The 23,206-nt window shown below is 39.4% G+C and overlaps 1 protein-coding gene across 1 annotated transcript in view; it reads right to left on the bottom strand.

Moving 5' to 3' along the window:
• The window catches only part of COPG2 (COPI coat complex subunit gamma 2), a 307,326-nt gene that overhangs the window by 245,007 nt on the left and 39,113 nt on the right, over nucleotides 1-23,206 (bottom strand). The window contains exons 6-9 of the mRNA XM_070513489.1: nucleotides 15,481-15,556; nucleotides 13,925-14,017; nucleotides 12,603-12,689; nucleotides 11,369-11,526 (exon numbers count right to left, since the gene is read on the bottom strand). Coding sequence (XP_070369590.1) covers nucleotides 11,369-11,526; nucleotides 12,603-12,689; nucleotides 13,925-14,017; nucleotides 15,481-15,556 — 414 coding nt within the window. The remainder of the gene's footprint in view (nucleotides 1-11,368; nucleotides 11,527-12,602; nucleotides 12,690-13,924; nucleotides 14,018-15,480; nucleotides 15,557-23,206) is intronic.

A 23,206-nucleotide genomic window follows, 5' to 3' on the forward strand; every position in this document is an offset into this window, starting at 1 on the left:
CCCAATGCCATGATGCCAGTATTACCCAGGTAACAAAGCCTGACAAATTACCACAGAAAAGCTACAGACTAATATCCCTCCTGACATAGACACAAAACTCCCTGACAAAATACCAGCAAACTGAGTCCAGCAATATAAAAAGAATTACACACCATAATCAAGTAGTATTTATCCCAGGAACGCAAAATTGGTTTAACAACAGAAAATCAATTCATGTTATATACCAAATTAATAATAAAAGGACAGAAACCAAATCATCATCTTAATAGATGCAGAAAAAGTAATTAACAAAATCTAATATCCATGCATGATAAATACTCTCAAAAAACTAGAGGTTGAAGGGAATGTCCTCAACCTGATAAAGGACAACTTCATAAAATTCACAGTTAACGTCAGGCTTAATGCTTTCCCCTTAAGATCACGGACAAGGCAAGGATGCCTGCTTTCACCACCTCTACTGTACATTGTACTAAAGGTTCAAGACAGTATAGTTAGGCAATAAAAAGAAATTAAAGACATCCAGTTTGGAAAGGAAGAAGTAAAACTGTCTTTGTTTACAGATGACATGAGCCTGGACAAAGAAAATCCCAAGGAATACACACACATAAATGGAACTAATAAATGACCATAGCAAGGCTACAGGATACAAGATTAACATGCAAAATCAATTGTATCTCTATATATTGGCAATAATTAATCCAAAGCAAAATTAATAAAACAATCCCATTCATAATAGCATCAGAAAGAAAATAGAAATAAATTTAATAAAAGAAATGCAAGACTTTACACTGAAAACAACAAAACCCTGCTGAGAAATCTAAATAAATGGAGAAGTCTCTGTTCATGGACTGAAAGACTCAATACTGTCAAGATGGCAACTCTCCCAAATTGATTTATTCAAAATAGATCTCTTGTTCTATTCAATGCAATCCCTATCAAAACGCAGGCAGAGTTGTTGTAGAAATTCAAAGCTGATCCTAAAATTTATATGAAAATGCAAAGGACCTAGAATAGTTGAAAACAATTCTCAAAAAACTAAATATATAAAGCAAACACTGACAGATCTGAAGAGAAAAATAGATGGCAATACAATAATAGTAGGAGACTTCAACACCCCACTTTGAATAACGGATAGAACATCCAGATAGAAGATCAGTAAGGAAAAAGTGGACTGAAACAACATTATAGACCAAATGGACCTAACAGACGTATACAGAACAGTCCAGCCAACAGCAGCAGAGCACACATTCTTCTCAACTGCACACACAATGTGATCTATTCTCCAGCATAGATCACATATTAGGTCACAAAATATATCTTAACAAATTTAAAAGGATTAAAATCATACCAAGTATCTTTTTTGACCACAATGGAGTGAAACTAGAAATCAACAACAGAAGGAAAACTGGAAAATTCACAAATATGTGGAAATTAACAGACTCTTGAACTACCAATAAGTCAAGGAATAAATCAAAAGGGAAATTAGAAAATATCTTGAGACAAAAACATGACATTGGGATGCAGTAAGTGCAGTATTAAGAGGGAAGTTTACAGTGAGAAACCAACTTTTTGAAACTCCATCTATGATAATGTACATACAAAATCAAAAAGAACTGCCAGAGAAATTCTGAGAATTAACAAGTGAGGGGTGAGCGTCATTTTGTCCAAAACTGATCTGCTGGCCACCCAGGAAAAAAGCTGGATTCCTATGGACCTCCATTACAACTGGACTCAGCCAAATGTGTAAGGCAATCAATTCCGGTCAAGCACAAAGCTTGGACTCAAGCTCCTTCCCATCATGCCAAGGGAGGGGCTGGTACTTCCCCAACCGTGAAGGCGGACATAGGGATTCCCACGACTAGTGTGTCGTATCATACAACTGCAAGCTTTGGATTCCAGGCCCTGATTATGCCAGGGAAAGGCTGCTTCTCCTCAAAATTTATGCTAAGTTGTCAAAATAGGTTCTAGTTTATCCAGTTGGTTGGCATATAATTGTTCGTAGTAGTCTCTTATGATCTTTTTATTTCTGTGGCATCAGATATAATGCCTGCCACACTACATTACTTCTGCCACCCATCCCTGATCACAACAGTGAGTGGTTGATGCTTCTGTACTTAATGCAGTTTAAAAGCCTCAAAGCCCAAGGGTTATAATTCCTCTCTCATGATGTAAAAACTGCCCTGATAGACCTCTGTACACTGACCTAGAATGAATGGGCAATGGGGGGCCAATAATGGCTAATAAACATAGGAAAAGGTTCTCAAACTTATTAGTAATCAAGGAATTACAAATTAAAACCACAATGATTTGACAAGGATGCCAAGACAATTCAATGAAGAAAGAATAATCTTTCACCAAATGGTGCTGAGACAATAGCAAACTCACATTGCAACTGGATATCCACAGGCAAAAGAATGAAATGGGACCCCTACCTCACACCATTAAAAAATCTATCTCAAAACGTATCAAGGACCTAAAGGTAAAAGATGAAACTATAAAACTCTTAGAAGAAGAAAGCACAGGTGTAAATCCTTGTGACCCTGGATTAGACGATGGTTTCCTAGGTATAATACCAAAAGCACAAGCAATCAAAGAAAAAAATAGACAAACTGGACTTCATAAAAATTTAAAACTTCAATACTTCAAAGGACACTATAAAGAAAATGAAAAGACAACCCACCTAATAGAAGGAAATATTTGCAAATTATCTATCTAATAAAATCTAGTATCCAAAATATACTTAACTACTACAATTCAACAATAAAAGACAACTCGATTTTTTAAATGAGCAAAGGATTTGAATAGACCTTTCTCCAAAGAAGACATACAAATGCCCAATGAGCACATGAGAAGATGTACGACATCATCAGCCATCAGGGAAATGCAGCCTTTGTTACTGTCAAACCAACAACTAACTTGTACAATTTTTTTTCAATCAGACTTTTCCAATGGGAAAAAACCATCCACAGTGAGATATGTCTTCACACCTACTATGGTGTGTATAATAAAAAAGTCAGACAGTACTAAGTGTTAGTGAGGATGTGGTGAAACTGGAACCTTCACACACTGCGGGCAAGAATGTAAAATGGGACAGCCACTTTGGAAAACAGTTTAAAGTTAAACATAGAGTTACATAATGACTCAGCAATCTACTCCTAGATAGATGCTTAGGAGACTTGCAAACATGTTCACATAAAAAATTATGCACAGGGGCCTGCCTGGCGGCATAGCGGTTAAGTTCAAGTGCTCTGCTTTGGCGGCCCGGGGTTCACCAGTTCGGATCCTGGGTACAGACCTACCACCGCTTATCAAGCCATGCTGTGGCAGGCGTCCGACATATAAAATAAAGGAAGATTGGCACAGATGTTAGCTCAGGGCCGACCTTCCTCAGCAAAAAGAGGAGGATTGGCGGCCGATGTTAGCTCAGGACTAATCTTCCTCAAAAAACAAATTATGCACAACTGATAATAGTGGCATTATTCATAATAGCCAAAAAGCAGAAAGTACCCAAATGTCTATCAACAGACAAATGGATAAATAAAATATGGTATAGCCACCCAGTGGGATACTATTCAGCTATAAAAAGAATAAAGTACTGATATTTCTACAATACATATGAACCTTGAAAACACTGCAAGTGAAAGAAACCAGAAATAAAAGACCACATATTGTATGATTCCATTAATATGAAATGTCCAGAACAGGAAAATCCATAAGAGACAGGAAGCAGATTAATGTTTTCCAGGGGCTGTGGGGAGAGGAGAATAGGGAGTGGGGTTAACGGGTTAGGGGTTTCTTTTTGGGGTGATAAAAATGTTCTGGAATAAATGGTGGTAGTTACACAACTCTGTGAATATACTAAAGACCACTGAATTATATATTTTAAAAAGGTGAATTTTGGGGTCAGCCTGGTGGTGTAGTGGTTAAGTTTGCACACTCTGCTTCGGTGGCCTGGGGTTCACTGGTTTATATCCCAGGCATGGATGGATCTACATACTGCACATCAAGCCATGTTGTGGTGGCATCCTACATACAAAAGAGAGGCACAGATGTTAGCTCAGTGACACTCTTCCTCAAGCAAAAAAAGGAAGATTGGCAATAGATGTTAGCTCAGGGCCAATCTTACTCACCAAAAAAAACAGGTGAATTTTATGGTATGTGAGTTATATCTCAATGAAAAAATATATTATCTCAGATTAGTAAAATTTTTAAAGTCTGACAGCATCAAGTCTTGGCTCAGGTAATCTCACACCACTGGCTGGAATATAAATTGGTACAATCACTAAAAAAAAAGTCTAACATTACCTAGTAAAGAGATGTATACCCAATGATCTAGCAATTCCACTCGTAGATATATACCCTGTAGAAATGCATGCTTACATACAAAGAAAGAAACCTATGGTCATGAGGCAGTGTGGTATAGGCACAGGGATGCTGTTTATAGTGATTTCATTAATAAGTGCTCAAAACAGAAAGCCATTCAAATGCCCATTAACAGAAGAATGAATATAAATGAACTAGGAAGTATTCAATCAAGGAGATATACATATAATTAAAATGAACTAGAACTACAGCAAAAAACAAAGGTGAATCTTAAACCAAAATATTGAGTGAAAAAAACAAGCAGCACAATATAGCATGATTCTGTGGATAGAGTGTGCAAAACAAGGCAAAACTAAACCATACTGTTTGGGGATGTTTACACAAGGGGTAAAAATCTAAAGAAAAGCAAAGAAATGACTACCATAAAAGTCAGAATAGTGGTTTCTGCTGGGGGTAGTTATGATCAAGAAAGATACATAAAGCATTTCTGGGATACCAGAAATGTACTACTACCTAATGCATGGTCATTATCTGAGTGTTCCCCAGCAACTAGATACAATGTACATACAACTATAAATTTTATGCATTTTTTCAATATGTACATTATGTTGCTCAAGTAAAAAATTTTAAAGAATTAATATTGTATATTCTCTCTTGGACACAGGGTTCTAAATATGAGGTCAATTTTGTTACCAGTGATACACAGATCAACTACAGTCTTAGGTTTTTATAATTGATTTGTCAGTTTCTGAGACAGGTGTGTTTAAATTTTCCCAAGAATTTCTTATATTTCTTTAAGATTTTGCTTTACATATTTTGAAATAATGCTATTAAGTATATACAAGTTCATTTCTGTTATATCATTTTTTAGATCGTTACTTTTCTCAAAGTACAAAATCCCATTTTGTCTTTTTTTTTTTTTAAGGAAGATTAGCCCTGAGCTAACATCCTCCTCTTTTTGCTGAAGAAGACTGGCCCTGAGCTAACATCAGTGCCCATCTTCCTCTACTTAATATGTGGGATGGCTGCCACCATGGCTTGCCAAGTTGATGCCATGTCCACACCTGGGATCCAAACCTGCAAACCCCGGGCCGCCAAAGCAGAGCATGTGAACTTTACCACTACGCCACCAGGCCAGCCCGTTCCATTTTTATTTCAACATAAAGCTTTACATTCCATTTATAGTCTTAGTTACTAACCCAATTCTTTACCTAACAAAGTTTAATATTAACCATTAACGAGATCTTCCTCCCAAACAAGCCCCCCCCCCAAAAAAAAGCTTAGCATGCTTTTACTTCCATCTAATACCACCTTCTACACCATAATTTATCATGACACTGTCCTCTGGAATGTTTGAGCTTGCTATTAAATTTTAAAAAGTTACAATGTCATCTATTTAGAATGATCAATTGTTATACTATTACTTCTTAAATCCACGACTGCCTTCTGAGCCTCTATTTGTTCCTGGGGGAGTAAATCGATGGACGATTCTCACAAAGTGACTGGTAAACTATTTGCAGTAAACCCTTATGTCTGAGAGCACCTTTCTTCCGCCCCCAGTGTGACGGTCTGGCTGGGTACGGAATTCCAGCTGACAGTTATCTTCCCACAACCCTGGGCACACACGCCCCACTGCTGCCTTGGCTGCAATGCAGCTGAGAGAAATCTGAAGTAAAACTATGGGTCAAATATCTTCACTTTCATAGAACTTTTAGAATTTTCTCTTTATCCTTGATGTTAAAAAAAGTTCAGTTAGAATGTGCTTGCTTGTTTATCTTTGTCCTTCATTCTACTCAGCATTTGGTGCTTTTTTGTTTTTCTTCACTCTGCAGATGGTATCTTTCTTTCTACAAGTCTGAGAAATTATCAGCCAATTTTGGAAATTAATTTTGTATTAAATTATAAGAAAAATATAGAAAAGTACGTGATGTAACTTTTATGGATGGCATGTTTGTGTGCCCCACCCCCCACCACCTAAATTCGTATATTGAAGCCCTAACCCACAGTGTGACTCTATTTGGAGCCTATTTGGAGCCGGGGCCTGTAAGGAAGGAAGTAAGGTTAAAGGGGGTCATGTGGGTGGGGTCCTGATCTGCCAGGATTAATGTCCTTATAGAGGAGACGACAGAGAGCTCCTCCTCCTCTCCGTACACAGGCGCTGAGGGAAGATCATGGGAGCTCACGGTGAGAGGGCGGCCATCTGCAGCCTGAGAGAAAGCTCTCACTGAATGAACAACAACCCTGCTGGCAGCCTGATCTCGGGCTTCTGGCCTCCCCAACTGTGGGAAAATGTCTCTCTGTTGTTTAAGCCACCCAGTCTGTGGCATTTTGTTATGACAGCGCTAGCAGACCAGTACAGTAGCCAACCTTGAAAACACCCCCAAGAATTCTTGTTTCCCTTTATTTACTCCCTTGTGTAATCCCCATCCACACTGAACCTTTTATCCAACAGAACTCTGCAGAGATGGAATGTGTTTTCAAACACTAGATCATAAAAATGATTGTGACTCCCACTTTGCACTCTCTGGTATCACTCGCTCTGGGGTAAGTCAGCCAAAATGGTATGAGGTCATTCAAGCAGCCCTGTGGAGAGATCCACACGGCAAGGAACTGAGGTGTCCTACCAACAGCCTGCATCGAGGCACGAGTGACATGCGTGAGCTACCGTGGAACCAGATTCTCCAGCCTCCATCAAACCTTCAGGTGATGCAACCCTGGCCGACATCTTGGTTGCAACCTCATGAAAGACCTCAAGCAGGAACCATCCAGCTAAGATACTCCCAAATCCCTGACCCACAGAAATTGTGTGGGAAAATAAATATTTATTGTCCTTTTAATCTGGTTAAGTTTTGCAGTAATTTGATATGCAACAATAGACAACTAAATCATAACTAAATTATTACAAACCCACCATGATTAAGAAAATAAGTATTTCAAACACTCCAGAAGCCCCCTACATGCCACCTTCCAAGCACTACTGTGCTGCTGCCCTAAAGATAAATACTATCCTAACTTTTAATACTATACATTAGTTGTGCCTAAGTCTGAAATTAACTTACATGGAACTATACAGAATGTATGTGTGTGACTTCTTAGTGAGATTTATCCATGTGGCTGCATTTAACAGTAATTTGTTCATTTCCATTGTTGTATACTACTGACTGCATACACCACAATTCATTTTTTGATTCTAGCATTGATGGACATTTGGACTATTTCCATTTCAGAGCTATTATGAATAATAGCACTAAAGGTATCTTTAGTATGTCTTTTGACACACAAATGTATGCATTTCTGGTTGGTATTTAAAGGAACCCAAATGAGATTCTGATTGGGGGTTCACTGAATCCATAGATCAAAAGAAGAAGATGTAATTATCTTTCCAGTATTAAATATTCCACTCTAAGAACATGACATATCCCTCCAATTATTCAAGTCATACTTTAAATGACACTTCATAATTTTCTGTGTAGAGATTTATACAATTTTTGGTAGATTTATTCCTAAGCATTTGATTTTAGTACAAACGGTACCATCTTTTCAAAATTGTATCTTATCTGTTGGTTGCTTATATATAGAAATAAAATTGATTTTGGATATTGACCTATCCAGTACCCTTGGTGAATTCATGTATCAATTCTAATAGATAATGTGTAGATTATTTTGCATTTTCTATATACACAATCATGTTGTCTGCAAAGACAGTTTTATGTCCTCTTTCAAATCTTTAGATATTTCATTTTCTTGACTTACTGCACCAAGTAGGACCTCCAGTAAAATGCTATTCCAAAAATTAGCAGGCATCCTTGTCTCACTCACAATCTCAAGGGGAGAGCCTTTAATAATTTGGCAACAAGCATAAAGTTTACTGGAGATTTTTTGGTACTCTTATCAGAATAATGATGTTCCCTTCTATTCTTTGCCTTGAAAAGAGATTTTTAATCACAAATTGCCATTGAATTGCCTTCTTTGCATCCATTAAGATTTTTCTCCTTTATTCTTTAAATGAGAAATATTATGTTGATTTTTGACTGTTAGATCATCCTTGCCCTGCTAGAATAAATGCTTATTGGGAAGTCTTTATTTATTATTTCTTCATTTCTCTTTTTTGCTCCATTCTCTCACATCTCCCTCTGGAATTTCAATTACATATCAAGTGGTAGGCCACTTGATATTACCCCACAGTTTTCTGAAGCTCTGTTTATTTTTCTTTAATCTGTTTGCTCTCTGTTCTTCAGATTAGTTACTTTCTATTGCTCTATCTGCAAATTCACTAACTCTAACCCTTTCACTCTTTCATCAGCCATCTCTAATCTGGTGTTAGGCCCATCCAGCAAATTATCCATTTCAGTTATTGTACCTGTAGCAGGCAGAATGGCCCCCAAAGATGTCCATGCCTTCCTCCATGGAACCTGTGAATATACGACCTTACACGGCACAGACCAACCCCTGGCTGACAGCTAGGAAGGAAACAGGGACCTACAATCTATGACTGCAAAGAAATAAGATTGGAAGCAGATTTTCCCCCAAAGCCTCCAGAAGCAACAGCACCGTGCCAACATCTTGACCTTAGCCCGTGAGACCTACATCTAACTTACAGAACTGTGAGGTGATAAATGGATGTGGTGACAGGCTGTTACATTTGTGGTAATTTGTTATGGCAGCAATAAAAAACTAATACCAATTCTGGTACCTGGAAGTGAGGTACTGCTATAACAAATACCTAAAATTGTGGAAACATCTTTGGAATCAGGAAGTGGGTGGAGCCTGGAAAAACGTTGAGTAGCATGATGAAGAAAGCCTAAACTGCCTTGAAAAGATTTATCAGACATCTGGTCTTTAATGTCACTGCCAGTGAGGGCTCACAGACTGCTTAGAGAAAGCTGGTCTAGGAGGAGCAGCAGGAAGTGAGGAAGTTACTATAAACTGGAAGTAGGTAAATCCTTGTAAGACATCGGCAGGGAGCTTGGTGTAACTGTGTCCTGCAGTCGCGTGGAAAGCAGAACTTGTATGTGATGAACTTGCATATTTACTTGAGGGACTTTCCAAGGAAAGTGTTGAAGGTGTGACCTGGTTTCTTGATGTTTATAGTAAAATGTGCAATGGCAAAGAGTACCAGTGGACAGCAGCTTTGGCCCATGCCCATGAGTTCCAGCCTGCCTGTGATCTTGCCTTTCTGACAGCCTGCCCTATGGATTTTGGACTTGCTTAGCAAGCCCCAAAACTGCATATGCCAATTCCTTGTAATAAATCTCTTTATACATTTATCTCCTATGGATTCTGCTTCTCTGGTCGAATTCTGACTGATACAGTATTTTAAGCTCTAGATTTCATTTTAGCTCCTTTTTATAGTTTCCATTTCCCCTTTTCATTCATTATAACTATTTCCCATTAAAGTCTTTAACAAATTTACAATAGATGCTTTAAAGTTTTTATCTGCTAATTCTAATATCTGAGTCATATCAGGGTCAGTTTCTATTGATTGCTTTTCCTCTTAATTACTGGTCACATTTTCCAAATTCTTTGCACTTCTCGCTATTTTTTACTGTATATAGACATTGTGATTAATATGATGCAAAGACAGAATTTATAATGTTTCTCTAGCAGGCAGTGAACTAGGCTGGAATCAAACTCCAAACTTGATGTCTTCCACAGTAAGTTGCAGCTGAATTCTCCATTCTGTTCTTTCAGCTTCAGCTTCAGCTGACAGCTTCTGCTTTTTGCCAGGTTTCCTAGAGTCTTTCCCTGTATATGCATAATTCAGTGGTCAACAATTTTTACAGTTTAAAATTGATTTTGAGTTTCACCCCATTTGTGGCTCCCTCCTTTCCAGGATTTACACTCTAAGTTTTCATTACTCTTCCGATTTCACACTGTGTTCTGACACCCCCACCCCCACCCCGTCCAGTAAATACGGTGTTTTCCTCTGATCCCACACCCAGGAACTGTGGAGTGCCCTCAGGAGACCAGCCAGAGTTACACAAATCTTCACCCAGGATAGCTTCTGTCTTTCAGGCGTCAGCTTCCCTGCAGTTTTTGCCTGCTTTTCACCACTCACCAGTTCTTTCAGACAGTTGTGGGTTTTCTTGTTCTGGGGAGACAGAGTTTTGTACTAATAATAAAATCATTATTTGCAGGAGGGCTAACATCAAGCTACTCCACCATTACTGGAAGCAGGAAGTTCAACCGAAGATTTTTTAATATTCCATTTTACCTTCTCTGTTGACATTTACGTTATATCTCCTAGTCTTTTTTAGTGATTACACAGGAGATTATAATATTCATCCTTATGTTATCACAGTCTACCATCAAATAAAATAACACTACTACATGAATAATACAAACCTTACAAACGTGTAGTTCTGTTTGTCTCCCTCATGCCCTTTAAATAAATTGATCATTTAAACAAATAAATCATTAAACGCAGTATTTCAACACTCTTTTTTAGAAAAATAAAAGGAATAAACAAGATGATTCGTTTTTTGTGTTTTTTTTTAAGACTGGCCCTGAATTAACATCTTTTGCCAATCTCTTTTTTTTCCTTCCTCTCCCCAAGTCCCCTCGAGTACACAGTTGTATTTTCTAGTTGTGGGTCCTTCTAGTTGTGCTATGTGGGATGCTGCCTCAGTATGCTTTGATGACAGGTGCTAGGTCCATGCCCAGGATCTGAACTGGAGAAACCCTGGGCCGCCAAAGCAGAGCGCGAGAACTTAACCACTGGGCCACAGGGCCGGCCCCACAAGATGATTCTTAACATCACTTCCAGTTTTCACATTTAATTATTGTATACTCCATGATCTATAAGTATTTTTTGTTTAATATCAGTTTGTCATTGTATTATCAGCAATCATAATCTATTAAGTACATATACCAAAAAACACATTAAGAAAAAAAGAAGGTGTGTTACTTGGAATTCTATGATTTTTTTTTCAATTTGGAAAACATCAAATCCCTCTGTAAAGTTGGCACTGCCTAAAAAACATTCATAAAGGAGGTAAACTCTTTGGCATATTAACCAGCAAATGGTTTAAGTGAAGACACTTACCCTTCCTCATTTTCTTTTAGTAAGCGACTGGCAATTCGGATCAGCATGCAGTAAGCAAACTGTGATTTGAGACCGCATTTAGTGAATTTATTCAACATCTTAGAAACAGCAAGGCGATCGTTCTTCTTAAGGTGATACAGGACTCCCAATGCATGATACTAAAGAACAAGAAAAAGAATGTAATATACAGGAAGCTGAGTAGGAAGAGGATAAAACTTACATGAAAATAGAATCATATGGAACTAGATTTTTAATAAAAAGATACCCAAGTATAATGTATACAACTAGAATATCTTTTTTATACTGAATCAAACAGGCAAGACTGAGGGATGAGTTTCTAATTCACCCCCAGAAGTAGTGAACTCAGACCGGGCCGTATTAAAGAGGTGACACAATCTGAAGAAGCTCCAGCAGGCTCAGCACTACCCATATGTCCCTAGTACAAAGGCTCTCAGGTCCAAAGCCTCAGCAGTCTTACAGGTCTCTTTTAGTGGCTTTAAATCATCTGTGGCCATGTTAGTAGTTAAAGGATTAATCTCCTAAAGTAGGCATAAGAAGTGTAATTATCGTGGCACTTTGTGTGAAAACATAACGATCACAGTTAGGAGAGTGAGAATGTTTCCCAAGGGAAAAATTACTGTTCTATTTCCTTGTAACTGAATATGCTAACATGAGAAGTTGTAAACATTGAAAGGGGATAAATAAGTACCCTCTCAAATACAAATGGGGTACTTTACATAAAATTGCCAGTTAAGAATTTACTCTTGTTCCTTTTAATTAGGAATAGCCTATGAATATGAAAGGGAGATCTTTCCAACAAAACGGTTTTAAAGCTTTACAAACTAAAAATTACCCTTTAATGTTTTTATAATGTCTACTAAAATCAAGGCCTAAAATGCTTGGAAGTGAACATCCTCTTCACAAATTATTTTTCAAATAAAGGGCTGAAATGCATTGTGACCTTTGGAATGAACATTTCAAACTACTACTGAATATAAGAACCTTTCTCGAACGTCCTTACAGTTTCTCCTAAACACTAGCAGGGCCCATGGCAGTAGTCATAATTAGTAGGATACCTACTTGAGAATATGCACTAATAGGCTAGTTAACAGTAAGCTGCTTAGTATTAGACTTTAGCTAATACTCATCTGCGGAATCAATAAATTACCCCTACAATATGTGGTTAAAGAAGGTTGATCTTAAGACATAAGCTAAGGTGATTTAATGACAGTACCTGAACCATAATATTATCACTTGAAGCAGCTTCTTGGGCTTCATTGACCCAGCGCTTAACAACATCATAGCTGATCTTCATCATGTGCTAAATATGGAAAAAATTAAGAACAGACAATGCATGGTCACCAGAAGTTCAGAAACATGAGTTCATTTTCTTGGAAAATCACTAAGAGAAATTTCTAACAGAAAGAAACAACTTTGTAACTTTGTAAGTATTTCAAGTTTCTATTCCTGAGGCAACTGATAAACCAGAAACACTTTCTCCAAGACCTCTTTGCAAAGGTGACTATGTTTGTGGGTTGGGCGAAGTGTGAATAAGGAAGCAATTAGAGGGGAAGGACAGGAAGGGAATGGACAGTCAATAGAATAGTACTTAAATAATGTTCACATTATAGGTTTCACTTCCAGGAAACTCACCTAGAAGAAAGAACCAGAGTCCTGATATATCACCTGCTGTGAAACTTGACCAATTATATTCCAGAATCAGGAACTTCTCTGATTCAGATGATCTAATCCATTCAGACATCAGTTACCAATTTTAATCAAATGCAATGTGATAGGTTGTAAGGAATAAATTTTGTTTTGATAAAAGAAAGAAAGAAAAGCTGTGACTAAAACAAAGATCACTTCCTGGGAGGAAATTTAGAAGTGGGCTAGGAGACTTGGAGCAAAGGACACTGCAGACACAGGGCCCCAAGGAAAGCAGAGGACAAAGAAGCAAAAGGTAAGAGTGCAGGTCACTTCCAAAGGAAGATTTAAAGAGAGAGATGGACCCTCAGTTTCCTTCCTGTCCCTCACCTCACCCTCACCTACCATCTTTATTATGTGTACAACATAACTTTCTGATTACCAAAACCTTTCAAATATATGAAAATTTCATGTTTTTAACTGCCCTTTTTTTTTTTTTTTGAGGAAGATTAGCCCTGAGCTAACTGCTGCCAATCCTCCTCTTTTTGCTGAGGAAGACTGGCCCTGAGCTCACATCCGTGCCCATCTTCCTCTACTTTATATGTGAGACGCCAACCACAGCATGGCTTGCCAAGCGGTGCCATGTCTGCACCCGGGATCCGAACCAGCAAACCCCGGGCCACCAAAGTGGAACGTGCACACTTACGGGCTAAGCCACCAGGCCGGCCCCCTTAACTGCCCATTTTAATTGCTAAATGCTCCCCTGGCAGAGAAAACATTCTTGGATAAAGTAATAGAGATGTATGCACATTTTTTAAACGTTTCATTTGTGAGAGAATCTTAGTGCTACTTTGTTTTAGCAACTAGAAACTGTACCTTGCATAAGAAGCAGGGGGCTACTTGTTTACTTACTAAGGAAGATACCAACGCTGAACTGGATACGCTGGAGACTTTATCCACAATGGCCTGCTTCATGTATCTTTCAATGGCTTGCAACATTGTTCCCTATTAACATTCAGTAAAGAAAAAGCTGTTAAAGCAGACATTTTCACGCAAAATTACCACTTCAAAATAATTTACAAACACCAGTCATATATTTGTTTCTGTGCAAATATTTAGAATGCATTCAAAGGAACACATAATAATCATATCTCAGAGGGTGGAATCCAGACAACGGAGTGGAAGCTTCAAGGAGGAACACTTAAGAGTATATGTAAGGAAGAAGGACTGTTCAACAATGAAGTAAACTGTCTCAAAGTGGAGCATCCCAATTTGAGGAATTAGAGGCTCAACTTATCAGGGCTGATATAAAACTAACTCCCAGATGGGGATGGAAGCTGCTTTAGAAGTCCTGAAGATACCTCTATGTGAAGGGGATATAGAGTCCTATAAATCAAATGTGATCCCTGATTATTTTAGATACGTAAGAAATTAAGTGTTTAATATACTACCATAGTGAGCCCTCAAGATGAGATCCTCTGAAAACAAAGTTCTTTTTCAATTTCACTGGAAGAAAGCTTAGCACCAGGAAGGCGCTGACATATGAAGATGCGTAAACAGACTGAGATCAATATTCAGATAACGAGTCTGATCGCTAGCACTGGCGTCAGCAAGTCTTATGCTACCAATTTAATGCTAAAAACAAAAACAACCACAACAAAACAGCTGAGCAGAAAAAAATACTAAACTGTTTCTATTACTCCTTCTAGGATCCAGATTTACCATTTGATCCTGCTCAACCTTTAAAACTCGAGAAGATACATATAAAATATACCCAAGCAGGAATAAAGCTGAAATAGTATTCAATCTGCGTGGCAATGCCCAGCCCGCCCTTCATTTTAACCTTTCCTACTCAGAGGTCCTAGGAAGGGACAGCCTAACATAACTATATAATCTCATCCCTCCAGAGACAACAGACAGAGTCAAGGTTACACCTGACTCAGACCCAAGTAGATACAAGCAACTGGCTGGCTGATGGCTAACCAGGCCTCTAATCAGATCTCTTAAATAGCTGATGAGGAGGCTTGAGCCTGGTAAATGATGGATCATACTAGTAAATATCTGAGAAATCTTGCTGCTGAGTTCCTTAGAGCTGCCCTATTTCTTGCTCTGGCATCTGGCTGTAAGCTTTACCTCAAATTCTAAGAGATACATATCCTGTAATAAAGCTTAAAGAAAAAAAAAAAACTAAATTTGAATGGTTTTTGTTTCCTGCAAGAATGTGCCCTGACAATAACAAAAGTCGATGAAGGCAAATAGAGAGAGAAATAGACTATCTAAATAAACAAAAGGAAAAAACAATCTAAAAGAAAAAAAGCCTGGAGCCACGAAAGCCTTTCTGGTGGTCATGTTTCTCTTACACTGAAGATTCACAAAGTCAGACTAGAGAATCCCACTAAATTTACATAGCCACCTGCAGACAAACACGGTGTACCCTTCGATGACTGAGTAAAACAAAGAGAACTTACATCAGTGATTCTGCAGAGAGCCCTGATGGCCGGGCCTCGGTACACATCTTCCTTTCCGGTCATGTCCTTAGTCAGACTGAGAAAAATCAAATAAGTTATCACAAGATCAACTGGAGTAGAGTCTTCTCTCCTGTGGAGTCCACCCCTAGCTAATTCCAGCTGTCCCCAAAGTTATCTTAATGCAGCTACTGATTCAACAAATACTTATTGAGTGTCTTCTTTGGATAAATATTGAAACTACTGTGTAAGAAGACTGTTCTAAATCTTAACAGAGCAGTGAGCAAAACAGTCTTTGCTTTCATGGAGCTTACATTCTAGTGGGAAGAGAGAGACAATAGTCACATAAATACGCTAAATGCATTATTTTAGATACTGATAGTTGGCATAAAAAATAAGACAACGGGGTAGAGATACCCAGGCTGAAATCCTCAAAAATCCTAAAAATCCCTCAGACTAGACATTAATTCTTTAAAAGAAAATGACTAAAATGATTAACTCCTGAGGTCTCTCTCAGACATGGCGTTCTAAAATGACAACTGTCAATGGCTTCAAGCCTTTCTGCTGAGCTTTAAAAACATGCAGAGAAGTATGGACTGATGTACAAAATTCCGTGTCCAACTTTGAAGAGGTTCTTCGCCTTTATATTATATTATTCACTCTTTTGTCCTCCCTTCCCCTGTCCTCCGCGCATTTATACTACCCCAGACTGACTATTCACATCTCCTCCCTCGCTCAGCTTCGTTCACATAATCCACAATGGCCTACAGCTCCAACTCACGCCATTACGACACCAAGACGAGAAAGTTGTGAATAACTGATAGTCCTTCCACGTCTTTTTTCAATTATAAAAGTATTTCATTCATATAACAATACATTTTCAAAATATTCAGAAAGGCATAAAATATAAAGTCTAAGTCTCCCCTCACTCACCCTAGCTTGTAGTGCCACTCAACTAGAGACAACCACTGTGAACGGTTGCCTACGTTTTCTCAAGGAAGTTTATAAAAATACATACAACCACAGAGACTTAGAAAAATGCATGCCAATGGATCTCCACTCTTCTGGCACCTTCCTTTTTTACTTAATAATATAACTTGAGAATCTTCCCATATTGGCAGATTTTTTTGAATATCTCAACATATCTAAAATATGTTTTTAATGCTAGCACAGATTTCATTGTTTGGATATAAATAATTTATTAACCAGTGTTTTTCACAAATATTTGCATTTTTCCAATTAGATTAAAAACCTCACGGTTGGCAAGTTTGGTTTCTTCTCCTTGGCTTGTAGATGGCATGAAAGTTGCCATACACAATATGTAAACAAATAGGCATGCACGGCTGTGTTTCAATAAAACTATGTTTACAAAACGAGGGCGCAGTTTTGGCCATGAGCCACAGTTTGCCAACCCCTGTTCCATATGTCTCTCTTAGCTTGGGCTGCCCTGACAGATAAGCTTACATACAGGTAGTTTATTTGGGAATGTGTTCTGAGGGAGGAGAAGCAAAGGACAGGGAATTAAACAGAGAAGGAGGGAAACTCATTCTCAAGAAGTTCTCTCCACTATGTCACTGCGACAGGCAACTTGTTATCCACTGAGCAATCTTCTGAGAAGCCTTGTGAAATACATCTCAGAACCACATATCCAAGTGATGAAAAGGAAAGAATCTATCCACTAGTTCTTAGCCCCTGGCTGACACTTAACCCCAGAGTGTTAACTCACACATGTGAGTTCCAAGTGAGTGCCCAAACTGGAGTGCCAGAGAAACTACAGGGCAGGAAGCGAAACACACAGCGCATGCTTGAAGTAAGGCACTATCGATGCAAGTGAACACAGAACTGTTGATGACAGCCACAGCTGGAATCAAGATAAAGCCTGAGAAAATGTGAAGTGGCTCAAAAGTGGCACCCAATACCGTCCAGCCTTTGCACCCCTCAAATCTGAACATGTCTTCCATTAAATCTAATCTGTCATGAGTCTTCAAGATGGTAACTATCCACTATTTCTACAAGAGACAGGAAGGTGAGTGTAACATGGTACAATCCTTGCTGCTACACCTCATTCCAAAGCAATAACTGATACTCACCACCTCTTTCCTCTAACGACTCATCCTACATTTCCCCCACTCTTAGCCCTCGCTTCATCGTATCTTGGTTATGTGTCTGGTAGGTGTCTCAAACCCTTATCCCAAAGGATCTGAGCCTTTTGTTGGATTTACCCTGGGTGGACCATTGGTTGTTCCCTATTCACCACAGTCTCAAGCATGAATGCACCAAAATATACTCAAGTGAATTCTAGATAACAGTGCTCTTTGCCACCTTTATATAGAAACAACTCTAGCTCCTGATAGGGATCAAAGTCAATTATCTCTATGAGTACAGCAGCTCCTTTCTTTACCCGCTGGTCCACTAGCACGAAGAATCCAAAGTGGTCATCATTTTAAATATGCAAACTGGCTCAACTCCTGCCCCAGGATTTCTCTGACACTGGAATGTGAGATGTCTGTGGTTGCCAACTTGTCACTCAGACATGTGTGATCCAACAGTGTGGGATATTTCTGTGCTGGAGACAATACTCAGCCAGTAAGAACTAGGAATCAATGGGTTAAATGCTTCCCCTTCTTGTCCCTTGAAAACATTGTCCCCTGGGAACCAGGGCCTCAAATTCACATTCAGGGTGGGGATGGGAAGCATAAATTCTACAAGTGGGTCACAGGGAATCAGGGTGAGAGGGGCCAGTCCTACCTACTTCTTGATTCCTGGACCCACATATTCTATTTATTGGTGACAGTACCATACACTAACCATTAATTCAATGCATATACTGTATCTTGGAGGAGAATTCCCCAACCTCACAGGGTCCTAGCTCCAACCAAGTACCTCAGCTGAGCATTCAACAGGCCATCCCATCAGTGCATTGGGCCATCTGCTCTTAGGTGAAGCAGAATATGATAAAACTCTTGGATCTCCTTGTCATGAGCCCACTGTCACACCACTTCTGCCATAAAATGAGTGGCAATGTCATGCAGGATACCATGAAAATAAATTAAGAATAACTGCTTGTACCACAACTCGGACCTACTGCAAACCCCTGGTTCACCTTATATTTCATGGTGGTTTTGCCATGTAATTTAAAAAAAAATACGTATATAAACTTATCAATCTTTTCTTTTATTGCCTCAGAATTTTAGTCATAATTAACTAAGCTTTTCCCTGCATCAAGGTTAAAGAGAAATACACTCACGTTTTCTTCTAGTACTTGTATGGTTTCGTATTTTAAATTTATATTCCTTATCCATTTAGAGTTCATCCATGTGTATGATATGAAACAGGGATCTAATTTTATCTTTTTCCAAGTGGCTATTCAGTTGTCCTAGCACCAAGTATTAAAAAGTACATGTTCGGACGTCACCAAGATGGCAGAGTGAGTAGTTTTCTTTGTCTCTCCCCCTTCGAATCTACAACTAATTGAACATTCATCAGTTAACAAAGGACACCCATACAGCATCTCAGGACACCTGAGAGACCCGTGCTGCTATACATCAGAAGGCGGATGGACTTCCCCCCGGGAGGAGGTGGAGATAGATGAAAACTCTCCGACCCCTGACCCCCTGACAGCCTAGCACCTGCAAGCGGCTTTCTTCCAGCAGATTCCCCCATAGCATCTCCATGCACCAAGGGTAGGAGTGTGCACACACCGGCGGAGCGATGGTGGAAACAGGTGACTACAGCCCTTCCTAAGCCCCCCGCAATTACACGTAAGCCCAGAGGGAAACTCCAGGGTCCCACACCGGCAGCAGGGAAAGCCTCTACTCACCATTAGCAGAGAGGCCCCACCCAGCATTCAGAATGCTGAGAGGCACCAGAAGAGGAGGATCCCGGGAAGGGCAGTGGCCTGCCAGCCACCGCCAGACTCACAGACTCTGGCTGTGCTCCAGATTGGGAAAGGGGCTCCCAGAGATCCCATAGGAGTGGACTGGGGCTGGGTGGAGTTCCAGCGGCCCGGCTCCACAGCCCAGGGGGAAACTCCAGGGTCCCACACCAGCGGCAGGGAAAGCCTCTACTTGCCATTAGTGGAGAGGCCCCGCCCAGCATTCAGAACTCCGGGAGGCTCCCGAAGAGGAGGATCCTGGGCAGGGCAGCAGCCCACCAACCATCACCAGACACACGGACTCTGGCTGTGTTGAAGAGGGGAGAAGGGGCTCCCGGAGTTCCTGAGGGGGTGGTCGGAGGCTGGGTGGAGTTCCAGCAGCCTGGCTCTGTGGCCCAAGGGGAAAACTCTACAGTCCCACAGCAGCCTCAGCGAAAGCCTCTGCACAGCACTAGTGGAGAGGCACCGTCCAGCAATCACAAGGCTGGAAGGCCCTGGGGCAAAAGCAGCATAGCTAGGTGAGCTAACCACAGACTGCAGAAGATACCCATAGCTCTGCTGTGACCTATAGAGGACAAGTGAGATTTTGTGGGCTCTGACAGTGACAGAGCTGCAAATATAGGTGTCCCTGCTCCCAGCCGCTGGGAAAGCCCATGACACCGTTGCAGAACCCAAGGAGGGAGCACGTCTAGGTGGTCTGCAACAGTAGGCACCAGCAGCCTGAAGCCCCCTTGCGATTGCCCCCACAGCTGATGATGGACCCCACAAGACCACTGTGACTACAAGGAGGGGCCCAGGTCCAGTTAGCAACAGCTGACAGGGTTCCTGGTCAGTGCAGTCTAAACAGCTGCTCCCCCTACACACACACCAGTAGAAACAAGTGGTAGCAGTAACTAAACTATCTCTATGCAGAGGCACAAATCCACTCCATCAAGCAGTATGAAAAAATATATTACATCTCCAGAACAGAAGGAAAATGACAAGTACCCAGAAAACAATCCCAAAGACAATGAAGCCTATAACCTAAATGATGATGACTTCAAAACAGCCATTATTAAAAAACTCAACGAGTTAAAAGAGAATACAGATAGACAACTCAATGAGTTCAAGAGCTATGTCACAAAAGAGCTTGATACTATAAAGAAGAACCAATCAGAAATACTGGAGATGAAGAACACAATGGAGGAAATTAAGAAAAACCTGGACTCTCTGAACAGTAGGGTCGATCATATGGAGGACAGAATTAGCAATTTTGAGGACAGGAATATAGAAATGCTGCAGATGGAGGAGGCGAGAGAACTAAGACTAAAAAGAAAAGAAAAAACTCTCTGAGAATTATCTGACTCAATTAGGAGATGCAACATAAGGATTATAGGTATACCATAGGGAGAAGAGAAGCAGAAGTGGGCAGAAAGCCTGTTCAAAGAAGTAATGGCTGAGAACTTTCAAAACCAGGGGAGAGAGATGGAACTTCATGTGACAGAAGCCAATAGATCTCCAAACTTTATCAATGTAAGAAGACCAACCCCAAGGCATATAGTAGTGAAGCTGGCAAAAATCAACGACAAAGAGAAAATACTAAGGGCAGCAAGGCAGAAGAAAATAACCTACAAAGGAACCCCCATAAGGCTATCAGCAGATTTCTCAGCAGATACCTTACAGGCTAGAAGAGAGTGGAATGATATATTCAAAACTCTGAAGGACAAAAACCTGCAGCCAAGAATACTCTACCCAGTGAAAATACCCTTCAAATATGATGGAGAAATAAAAACTTTCCCAGATAAACAAAAGTTAAGGCAGTTCATTGCCACAAGACCTCCTCTGAAAGAAATGCTCAGGAAGACCCTCATACCTGAAAAATCAAAAAAAGGAAAGGGGTTACAAAACCCAGAGCAAAGGAGATAAGTAGAAGGACAATAACAGAAAGTAGCAGCTCTCCATCAGAACAGGTTAGCAAAAGTGAAATAAAACATAAAAGATAGAAGGAAGAGAAACACCAAGAATAAATATATTCCTGTCATTTTAACCACAAACTCACAACACAAGAAGGAAGAAGGAAAAAAAAATCTGATAATAACAACCTAGAAGGGGAAGAGAAAACAATGGGACGTTTTAATTCAAGGAAATAAGAGGCTATCAGAAAATGAACTATCTCATTTATGAGATGTTTTATACAAACCACCTGGTAACCACTAAACAAATAACAAGAATAAAGACACAAATTACAAATAAGAAGAAAGCCAATACAGAAATTTACCTACCTGAATTAGTAATCCAAAAATCATGGGACGAGAAACAAAGGAAATGCAAGAGAACTGGAAAACAAGTGATAAAATGGCAGCGGTAGGCCCCCACATTTCAATAATCACTCTAAATGTAAATGGCTTGAACTCTCCAATCAAAACACACAGAGTGGCAGGATGGATCAGAGAACAAGACCCAACAATATGCTGCCTCCAGGAAACACACCTCAGCCCCAAAGACAAACACAGACTCAGAGTGAAGGGATGGAAGACAATACTCCAAGCTAATAATGAACAAAAGAAAGCAGGTGCCGCCATACTTATATCAGACAAAGTAGACTTCAAAGCAAAACAGATAAAGAAAGACAAAGAGGGGCAGTATATAATGATAAAAGGGACATTCCACCAAGATGACATAACACTTATAAATATATACGCACCCAACACAGGAGCACCAAAATCTGTAAAGCAACTCTTAACAAAACTAAAAGGAGACATCAACAACACTACACTAATAGTAGGGGACCTCAACACCCCATTAACACCAATGGACAGATCATCTAGAGAGAAAATCAACAAGGAAATTATACAATTAAATGAAAAATTAGACCAGATGGACTTAATAGATATATATAGAACACTTCATCCAAAAACAGCAGGTTACACATTCTTCTCAAGTGCACATGGAACATTCTCAAGGATAGACCATATCTTGGGAAATAAAGCAAGCATCAATAAATTCAAGAGGGTTGAAATAATATCCATCATCTTTTCTGATCATAATGCTATGAAACTAGAAATCAACTACAAGAATAAAGCTGGGAAAGGGGCAAAAACGTGGTGACTAAACAACATACTACTGAACAAACAATGGATTATTGAAGAAACTAAAGAAGAAATCAAATATTATCTGGAGACAAATGAAAATGAAAACACGCCATACCAACTAACTTGGGATGCAGCAAAAGCAGTCCTAAGAGGGAAATTCATTGCAATACAGGCCCACCTCAATAAACAAGAAAAATCTCACATAAGCAACATCAAATGACACCTAACAGAATTAGAAAAAGAAGAACAAACAAAGCGCAAAGTCAGCAGGAGGAGGGAAATAATAAAAATTAGAGCAGAAATAAACAATATTGAAAGAAAAAAGACAGTAGAAAGGATAAATGAAACAAAGAGTTGATTCTTCAAAAAAATTTAACAAAATCGACAAACCCTTAACCAGACTCACTAAGAAAAAAAGAGAGAAGTCTCAAATAAATAAAATTAGAAATGAGAGAGGAGAAATCACAACGGATACCAAAGAAATTAAAGGGATCATAAGAGAATACTATGAAAAACTATATGCCAACAAATTGAACAACCTAGAAGAAATAGATAAATTCCTAGACTCTTACAACCTCCCCAAACTGAATCAGGAAGAAATAGAGAATTGGAATAGACCAATCACAAGTAAAGAAATAGAAATAGTAATCAAAAACCTCCCCAAAAATAATAGTCCAGGACCAGACAGCTTTTCTGGAGAATTCTACCAAACATTCCAAGAAGATTTAATACCTATCCTTCTCAAACTATTCCAGAAAATTGAGGAAGATGGAGCACTACCTAA

The sequence above is a fragment of the Equus asinus genome, chromosome 1 (assembly GCF_041296235.1).
Source record: "Equus asinus isolate D_3611 breed Donkey chromosome 1, EquAss-T2T_v2, whole genome shotgun sequence".
Lineage (NCBI taxonomy): Eukaryota > Metazoa > Chordata > Mammalia > Perissodactyla > Equidae > Equus > Equus asinus.